The 10,287-nt window shown below is 38.3% G+C and overlaps 1 protein-coding gene across 3 annotated transcripts; it reads left to right on the top strand.

The window, feature by feature from the left end:
- The first annotated feature begins 2,180 nt into the window (after nucleotides 1-2,180).
- On the top strand, nucleotides 2,181-8,183 carry LOC130944912 (uncharacterized). 3 transcript variants are annotated; one of them, XM_057873502.1, is made up of 4 exons: nucleotides 2,181-2,529; nucleotides 4,603-5,678; nucleotides 6,373-6,641; nucleotides 7,091-8,182. In XM_057873502.1, the coding sequence occupies exons 2-4, from the start codon at nucleotides 4,654-4,656 to the stop codon at nucleotides 7,867-7,869; spliced, it is 2,073 nt and encodes a 690-aa protein (XP_057729485.1). In that variant the 5' UTR covers nucleotides 2,181-2,529; nucleotides 4,603-4,653; the 3' UTR covers nucleotides 7,870-8,182. The 3 variants fall into 3 exon arrangements, with proteins under 3 accessions (XP_057729485.1, XP_057729483.1, XP_057729484.1); XM_057873500.1 differs by having other exon boundaries at nucleotides 6,373-6,647; XM_057873501.1 differs by lacking the exon at nucleotides 2,181-2,529 and adding an exon at nucleotides 3,930-4,411 and having other exon boundaries at nucleotides 6,373-6,647; nucleotides 7,091-8,183.
- Nucleotides 8,184-10,287: the final 2,104 nt, after the last annotated feature.

The raw sequence follows: 10,287 nt of genomic DNA, 5'->3' as shown, positions 1-10,287 counted from the left end.
CCCAAATAATTATATAAAATTTTATTTTATTTTTTTAGTTTCATAATAAATATCTTTTTCTTTAGTTTTATTTTGTATTAAATTAATTATTATTTTTAAATTTTAATAACTCATCAATTGATTTATATTTATTATACTCTTCAAATATTTATAAATTTATATTTATTACACTCTTTAAGTATTTATAGAAAAAAAAATAACAATCATAGAAATAGAACATATATTAATTAATAAAATATTTTTTCTTTGAATTTGTAAATATAATTTAATTTTATTTACATAATATATTTAACAAAAAAATCATGTATAGAAATAATATTTTTGCAATTTAACCGAGTTAATTTAAATCGATTTTGAACTAAATTTTATCGAATTTGACTAGATTAATTGTTTGACCGGTTTAAATAATGACCCAACTTAAATTGATGACTGGATGACCGAATTTTTAATTTGACCGATCAGGTCGGACCGAGTTTGATAACTATGTCGCGGAAATTACCTATTGGGGAACAAATTTAGAGGCTTTTCACTACTCGTGGGAACGGAAACCATCCATAATCACCGTATAGTAAACACGCATATTAATTAGAGTATCTCCAATATTAGATACACACACATATTAATTAGAGTATCTCCAATATTAGTTTTAATTTCATTTTATTTTGGATCCTATAAGAATATTTATGGGATCATATTTCATAAATATGGGTAAATATCCTTTTCGACCCCTAACATAACGTACCATAAACATCTTTAAACCTCAACTAGGCCCCTATTCATAAAAAAAAATAGACAAATCAACCCCTACTACTGGTCAACAAACGGTTGCAAGGATGACGTGTCAGGTTAAAACTAATGTGTCAACTCCAAATAGTTATAGAAACTAAAAACTCCCTCCTCGAAAAAAAAAAACTCCTTCTCTTCTCTTCTTCTTCCCCCTATCTTGTTCCTCTTCTTCTCTTTTTTCTTTGGCCAGTCACAATCATCTCTATCACCATCATCATCGAGCTTTACCTTCACCACCATCACCTGGGCACCACTATCATCGAACCAACCTCTCTTTTCTTTTTCTTCTTCCTTTCCTTTTCCTACGATGTGCCCAGTTTCTTCCCCAACCCCATATTGTTTTTGCTTTCGCCGATTCGAGGATGAGCCTTCACTGTTGCTTCCGTCTCTCTACACTGTAACAGTCTCTGTCGCGCGTGCTTTTGCCGTCATTCTTTTGCTCTCCATTCCCCTGCGCCATAGCTGGCTTGCATTTGTTTTGTCTTTATCTACTGTGGTTGTCGTTTTGACTCCAAAGAACTAATACCGCTGGAGTTGCCGATGCCATTGCTACTACCACTGTCCCTGCATCTTGCTTCCCTTGTCTATGTCGCAATCTCTGAGTTGTTAAATCGCTACTGTCGCCATCTTATCACTGCTGCTGTTAGTCGCTGAAGCTGCATTAGAGAAATCACCAGCCACCATTACCCAACCTCACAATCTCTGCCAACTAATTACTTTGAAGTAGCAGATCTTTAGTAAAATTAAGTATTATTCTCTCAAACCTTAAGTTATGTGATTATGATGAAATTGATTAACTTAATCGTGTTTGTTATGTTGATTATTCATGGTATGATTATCATAATCATAAGTAAATGTGATCGGAATTTATATTAATCACAAGGTATGATGAGCTTGACTATATTTTAGGTTAGAATTTTGAAAAAAATGGAAGAGGATGAGGAGAAGGAAGAAAAAGAAAGGTTAGAGAAGGATTTTTAGCCTCTGCAACTATTTAGAGTTGACACGTGGTACTATTACTTGACCCGTCAACAGCAACCTTTTGTTATCCAATAACAAAAATCGATCTATCCATTTTTCTTAATTGATGGTCTGATTGAAATTTAAATATGATTAAAATGTACATCTTTCTTCAAGTAAAAAATAAAAAAATATTTATTTCATAAATAATAATTTAAAACTAAAAATAAAATTTATTCTTCTAATATTCAGTTTAGTTAAAAATTTATATTATATCATTTTAAATTATTTTATCTACATAATTATATAAATAATAAAATTTTATTAGTTTTTCATCAAAATAATACCATATTTATAAGATGATACCAATTTTATTACTTAAATTAACTCCAATCAAGATTTTCTTAAAAGAATTAAAAGTGACGCTGATTGTAAATTCTTAGTTTCACCTAAACCCTAAATCCCCAAACTGTCGTCACTTCCTCTCATTCAGACCCTATTCAGTTCACAGATTCTCTCCCCCTCTCCTCTCACCGCCGTCCGCCACCCTCCTCCCCTCACCGCCGCGCTCCCCCTTCTCACTGCTTCCTCCTCTCACTCTGAAGGTCACCGCAGCACCGTCGTCGCACGCCTGAGAGACATGCCCGAGGAGAACGTCGTCGTCATGCGCCTGACCCAGCCAAGGAGAACGCCGTCGTCGCGCGCCTGACCCAGCCGAGGAGGAAGTCGTCGTCGCGTCAGAGGCAGAACCGTCGCCGTTCCTCCCTATTCGTTGCTCTGCCGGTAAGAAATCCTCCTCTGCTACTTCAGTTTCAATTATTTTTTCATGAGTAAACTTTTATGATTGAGTTTCTGACTTATGAGTTAAGGGCTTCAGTTCTTAGGGGATTGTTGATGGTGCTTTGTTAATTTTGTTGATTGTTGATGTAAATGTAATTGAATGGAATATGGATTCTGAGTTTTATTGCTGATTGTTGATGTAAATGTAATTGTGTGGTACCTTGTTAATTTTATTGTTGATGTAAGTTTGTGTTCAATCGATGCTGATTGGTGATTAGAAATGATTAGAAGTGGTTAGCTATTGAGGATTATCTTCTTCTTTTTTTCGATTTTTTTTATTTTTAAAAAATCCGCGGAGACCTAGATCCCGGGCGGATACGGGGTCCCATACTCCCGTTACCGTCGCTACCCTGATCAGTGATACCCGACAAACCCTAAATCACCCTCTCATTCACCATTCAACCATCCACAGCGCCTCCAACCTCCATTATCCACTCTCATCACCCAGCACTCATCACTCATCACTTTTGTATTCTCCCACACTCAAATCTCATACAACGTCCATCATTCAAAACGCCTCAAGCTCCTGTTCCTCCGTCTGCGATTAACTGTGTCTGGAGCTCCGCCGTCCGCGTTTCACCGCGCCTCAATCTCCTCCGTCTCGTGAGTTCTGCCACCGTCGAGTCTCTCCGTCTCGAACATTGCTGCCTTCGTCTGCCCAGTGTCGCAGCTGACCTGCCATCCTCTTCTCTGAGCTCTGGTTTTGCCGTCATCTTTTCTAGCCCTCCCCTTTGTGGTACCATTTTCTGCTTCTATATTCTATGTTTTTCTTTGTCCCTGTAAGCTTTGATAATAGTTCTTCAGAGAGTGCTGAAATATACATGGAAGACAAAAAAGAAAGTAAAAAGAAAAACAGAAGTTAGTTTTTTGTAGAGAAGGAGTCCTTGCTATTTTCCCTTCTCTTTCCTTCTTCCTTGAACATTGCAGTTATTAAGACAATATAATAACACTATTAGAATTTAAAAATCTGGTTTAAGGAAATATTTTCGACCCTAATGGAAGGGGAAAAGGAAAATCGTGGATGCAATGTAAAAAAAGTAACTATTTGGATTTAAGGAGTACTTACCACTGATCTAGGAGTTGAAGCATGAATTAGTCCCCTGATTTTTTACAAAACTAAAGTCAGCATGTTAATTTTGTTATTGTAAAAAGTACATATACATACATGATTTATTTCAATAAATAAAAAATCTAAACACTAACCTTTATATCACGAAGAACTATCTCCATTGTTATGTTTGAACCTTACTTTTATTTAACCTTGACAGGAACGGCTGAACAACTCCTTTTTTCATGGAAAAAAAGAGTTCCTTCTTTTCTAAATTTGATTTTGGAAGGGAGCTATTTCCGCTGCCTATAATGTTAATTTGTAAGCACTGATGTAGGGTAAATATAAGATTGTACTCAAACACATTTGAAAATCCCTGCATACCTATTTGCAAAAAGTCAAATAGACTAATAGCTTACATCTAATGGCCGTTCACTAACATATACACATGATAGACCAGTGAGCTGATGCCACAGTAAATGTTTAAACATACATGGCATGAATAATGCTGCACACATCCAGTTTTGTGACACTTGGATAGCCTCCCCTTTCAGACTTTCCAAGAATTCTATATTAACAGATTCTCAAAAATCTGAGCCATTACCGCATCAGAAAGCCACAAACCCTTGACCCAAAATAAAAAACGGAGAGAGAGAAGCCACAACCCACAAACCCTCCCCACTCTCTCTCTCTCTCTCTCTCTCACCTCTGAAGATTTGCCATTGGTCAAACGGCGCTGCTGGTTCGCCATTCTTTGTCGGTGGTCATTCATCACAGGTAGGTCTTCTCCATTTCTATGGATCAGTGTCTGTGCCTAATTGATTATGAGAATTGTTTGATTAAAAGTTTCCCAGTCCTGTAGTTCATTGAGTATTTTTGTTATGAATGTGATTTTTAACTTGATATGATATACTGGAATTATAACAGAAATGAAATTTTTTTTATTTTTTATTTTTTACTATGTGTAGGTCATAAAGAGCTATTGAGGTGTATTGTATAGAAATAGTTAGAGAAGTCCGATGGAACGACAGGGTCATGATTATGCATCTGCTTCTGCTATGGCTTATGCTCAGCAACAGCAACAAGCTGCTAATATGCGGCAGCAACAACAGCAGCAGCAGTTTGGATTTCATCCCCAACATCAACAATTTCCCCCCTTTCTTCCCCCAGGTCCTGGTCCGGCACACCCCTCTTTGCAAAAGTTCCCTTATCATCATGCCATGCCTCAGCAGCAGCTGCAGCTTCAACAGTTACACCCACATGCCCCTCCCCCTCCTCATCTTATGCAACAGCAACACCAAGCACCACCACCTGCATTCCCATCTCCTTTCGCTCCTCTTGTTCCTTCACCTTATTATGATTCTGCTCCGCCTCCAGTCGCACCCCCTTCTGATCCCGAGCTCCACAAGCGAATTGACAAACTTGTTGAGTATGCTGTGAAAAATGGTCCTGACTTTGAAGCCATGATATGTGAAAAGCAGCGTGATAATCCTTCTTATAGCTTCCTCTTTGGTGGGGAGGGCCATGGTTATTACCGTTATAAGCTCTGGTTATCGACACGTCCCCCTGGTGGTCCTTTTAACCCGCCTTTTCCCTCGTCTTCCATGTCCATGATCCATCCTCCTCCAAATCCAATGATGAATCCATCACCACCAAATGCTCCCCCGATGAATGCTGCAGGAATTGGTTCTTCACCTTCTATGTTAGGTCCACCTTCTTTCCTGCATTTCTATGATCAGCAGCACCATCATCAACATCCTCAGCCTTTTGGGGTTCATGGCCGACCTGAGTATGATCAGTCATCCAAGCCTTTCAAAGAACTTTCTGGGCCACTTCCATCTGATGTTGCAGTGGAGCTCACTAATGTTCTTAACAATCTAAATGGTACAAAAGAATCTATTAAAGGTGCGAAACTTTGGTTCATGCAGAGATCTCCATTTGCACCAGCTCTAGCAGAGGCTCTTAGAGAGAGGGTCTTCGCATTGGACGATGTTGAGAGGCAGCTACATATAATATACCTTGCAAATGACATTCTTTTTGACAGGTAGCATATATTATCAATTGATTAAATAGCATTAGAACTTTGCTTCTAATCAGCAGAAATTGTGAATCACAATTTCACTGTGTTCCTTCATCTATCCATTGCTTTACCAACTATCAAAATGACCTTGGTTATTAGTGTATTTCTAGTTCTATTTTTTTGTGCTGTTTTTGCTGATGGGTGGATTAGTTCCCTGATGGGAAATGGCATAAAATTTATGTTCACTAGGAGTTAAAAAGTTTTGATCAATCCCCACTGCACAAGTGCACATGGGGAACTACTTGTTTATCCTCAACTTAGTTGTTTTACTTTTCTCTTAAGTCTGCTACTTGCATCTTAAACTATTGGAATGTGGTCTGCTTATTATATTATGAATAGGCAAACACCACCATCAAAGCCCTGTACAAAGGCAAGCATATTTGGTATGCTTTTTATGTTTTGTTTTGTTTTGTTGTTTCTAATTTTTAGTTCAGAGGCTTGTGAATCACATCTAGCTGTTTCTCACATCTTAGACAAAATTTTTATGAATTAAATTTCATTGTACTTCCTTGCAAGTTTTTGGCTCAACAAGGTCTTCTCATCTTGCTTATTGGCTTAATCCCATTGCAGTTTTACTTTAGATAATCTGCCTGACATGTATGCTAATGTGGTGGTTCTGGTTTTCATCATCTTTGATCCTTGCATCATTCGTTTACAGCTTGAATCGGAGGACAAGCAGTCGTGATCTTGACAATGAAGCCCTTGCATTTAAGCCTGTTTTAGGCTCCATGCTTGCTAGAATTTATCACAATCCACAAAGCAATGAAGAATATAGGAAAAGGTTGCAGCAAATGGTGGAGTTCTGGGCTTCTAAAGAGGTATTCGATCAAGAGACTATATCGTTACTGAAGAATGAGATGATTGGTGGGCCACATGCCAATTCTTTTCCTGGGGCTTCCAAGGATTTATCTGCTTCAGCAAATTCAGGTACTGGTAAGCTTCTCTTCTTTATCTAGAATTCTGTAAATGCCTTTACAGTGTAGTTGGATAATGTTCATGATATAATAGAATTATTGGGGACCCCTTCGATGGGGAACTAAAGCCACAAAATGTTTCTCCCTTGCTCTTAGAAAATTTGTTTCTTTAATTGCTATTGCTGTGGAAGTGGTTTGCAGTTTGCTCGAGTTGGAACTTCTTTTTTTTTTCCTGTGGGTATTTTTTTGATGTTCTAAGTTATCTTTTTTTTTTTCCCTCCCTTATACATAATACATTGTTGCTCACATATACACTAGTGATTGCATATGATTGCACCACGTTTTTCCACCAAAGATTCTTTAGATAACTTTGTTATAGCTTTTAATCTTATCAAGAAAAAATTGATTTCTTGAGGTATAGATTAATTGGATTAAGAAATTATTGTTCCCTCCCAATTTCAGGAATATTGCAGACCCCAATCCAGCTGTGGCATGCTGATAGGCTGGGCTCTGGTTCAAGTATTGCAGAACAAGATCACGTTGATAAACATGCAGTTCCAGGGCAAACCTTACCATCATCTATGGCAGCTCAACAATTTCTTCCAAATTCTGCTCCACCAAGTGCTTTTCCAGGGTCTATGGCTATACCTTCTTCGGTTCAATCAGCCAATCAACCTCCTGGTGGACATTTATTGCAGGCTCCGTCATCCAGCACCAGTGATCAATTGCCACCATATCCGTTGTTCCCTCCTGGCCTCATTCCTGGAATGGTTAGAAAGATGCAGATTGGTAGCGGAGTTCCATATTCTCCTTTGAGCCCTTTGGACATCCCAACAATGATACCACCATCAACTGTGCCACCGTCAGAAATTCTTCAAAGGGTGTCGAAATTCTTTAAGGAAATTGGAGAAGCTAATCCTTCTGAGGGTCCTATGAATTCTGATTCAAGAGATGAAGATGATGAATACGAGAGAGAATATGAGAGAGAGCCTGCTGTAAGGAAGGGAGGCGCTTGCATTCCTCCACCACCAAATTTGCAGCAGGTGGATCCAGAGACTGGGACTTATGCCGATGGGAGCGTAGATCGGAAACCAGGATCAGTAAGCTCGGCTAGGTTGGGACTCGGGGCAACAGCAAACCCCAATGAAGTGAGTCAGTATGATGATGTATATACATCCTACAGGAAGCAGAGAAGTACCACTTACCATTCATCAATGAGTGCTAGAGCAGCTACAAGATGAATTCAACTAATTGTATCATCACAAGTTTTTCAATTGCTGGGTATCATTAGACTAGGTCTGTTGAGTGATCTGTTAAAATTTTTATCTGTGCCAGTGACTTAATTTTCTCTGTCATTTGTATTTCCAGATGAATTTCATGTGTCCAACGAAACCCGCTAACCTTCAAAGCCAATGAAATAGTGGTATAAAAATACCAATGACAATCCCATGCTAGACCTGTATTTCCAAGTTTCAATTCGGTAATTATAAATTCAACATCAGAACTTAGCCGGAAAAAGAATGGGTTGTTCTAAGTACGTTTGTGGCTATGTGGTGTATTAGTTTGATCGAAAGTTTCGGAAATTACCATTTCTTAATATTTCATTAAAATTTAAATATTGGATTAGTGTCATAAAATTATTCAAAATTTTTGATAAAATTATCCAACGAATCACTTATATTGGGTGGTCTGGTTAGTTTTGTCCAATTATTTTAATTTTTGATGAGTATAGAATTAGTTTATATATTTTATCGTTAGTGTTCAATTTTGATGGTTAAAAAATATATATTCAGTTCAAAATTGATTTTATTTTCCGAAGTATTGATAAGCAATTTAAATTGTTATTGACTTTAAGCCATTTACCCTACTATTTTCTTATTTTTTTTTTTAAAAGAGAAGTTCAGCACAACAAGTGGAGCATAGATGATAATAACGTAGGAACCAAACTAGAACACACATGTAAAACAACTTAGATATCCTTTTTATCATTTTCGGCATTGCCATCAACAACAGAAAGGGTCTGCTCCTAACCACTCCTTGTAGTTCTGGAAGGATATGTTGATAATCTCCTCAACTCCTCTTCCTTTGTTTTGAAAAATTCTCCGATTTCGTTTCAACCATATGTTCCAAATGATGGCACAAAAACACACCATCCATCTCTTGCACTCCTCTTTTCTATTTGAGATCTCAGTCCAACTTTGGAAATGCTCTTTTATCGCACCCGGACAAGTCTATTGCACACCAACATATGATAACCAAGCACACCATACCTGCCAAGAGAAGCTACAACCAAGAAACAAGTGATGACATATTCAATATCATTATTACATAACACATAAATTATATTCTTGATGAATGACCCGAAACCGACTCAGTCTCTTTTTCGTGTTGACCTTGCCAATTAGGACAAACCAGATAAACAACTCCACTCTAGGTGGGACAAGACCTTTCCAAATAATCCTAGTGAAGCTGTAGCTTGATATTCCCTCTGGGACCGTTTCCACTTGCAACACCTGCACAAATGAGTTAGTAGAGAAAATTCCTTATTTATCATATTTCCAGACAACTCTATCATCTCTTCCAAATTCAATGTTCACCAGCCTCAAAGTGTGGTGAAGCTGGTTCACTAGATTTAACTCCCATTGGAATAATTCTCTCCTCCACTGAAAATTCCATATCCACACTAACCCATCCTAAAACCCACAATCCCATATCACCGATCCTATTTGGTTTGAAACTGAGAAGAGCCTTGGAAAACGATTTTTCAAAGAACCTCTATGAATCCAGACATCCTCCCAAAACCGAGTTCGTCTCCTGTCACCCACCTCCATGGACAGCTCAGTAATCACCTTCTGCTTGATTTCCTGATTCTTGAACTGTATCTGACAAATGTCCTTCCATGGACCCCCTCGAATAGGTAATTCCTGTGAGAACAGGAGCTCATTTGGATTAGGTTGTTACAGGAACAGACCACTTTTTTTCACAACTGACACTCCTCTTTAGAGAACTGCTACTGTAACATCCTAAGTTAATATTCTACCTTTAAAGGCCTTTAAGTAGGGTGTCACACTTAATATGAAAAAGCAAAGAACTAAATCGTTAGTTAAGAAAAGAAGGAAAACACGCGCGAAACATTGGGTGGAAATCGAGTAGTACTAAAAGGATGAAATTGAACAAAACTCAAAGAGGTTCAAGCAAACATAAAAGAATTCCCATGAACACGGTTCTAAAGGAGATAGTGCTTAAAGGTAACTATGACGAAAAGGAAACTAACGCATCCTAACTAGTTTCATCGAAGAAACTTCCATCCTTGTGTCATGTCCTATCCTTGGCTCAGGTTGTCGGATTCCTCTTCCTCAGTTTCGGAATCAGACTCGAGGTGTACCACCTTAGATGACCTCTTCTTAGATGCTGAAGCGTTCCTGTCTAGGAAGGTTACGACGGACAGTTGGGGTTCTTCTTCCACGAACTCTCGATCTAAGTAGATAGTTTGGAGCACGGTAGTAGTGGTTGCAACTACCCACGCGTGCTTCGAGGGGTCATACTCAGAAGTTACCTTCGGGGGACACTGCAGTCGTCTCTATCCGTTGTGCCATGTTCCTCTGGAGATAGTATGGGAAAAGAAAGGGAGTGAGAACTTAACGTCTCAGTAGGAGTGC

This window comes from Arachis stenosperma, chromosome 8 (genome assembly GCF_014773155.1).
Source record: "Arachis stenosperma cultivar V10309 chromosome 8, arast.V10309.gnm1.PFL2, whole genome shotgun sequence".
Taxonomy (NCBI): domain Eukaryota; kingdom Viridiplantae; phylum Streptophyta; class Magnoliopsida; order Fabales; family Fabaceae; genus Arachis; species Arachis stenosperma.
This window is presented reverse-complemented; position numbering and strand designations above follow the sequence as displayed.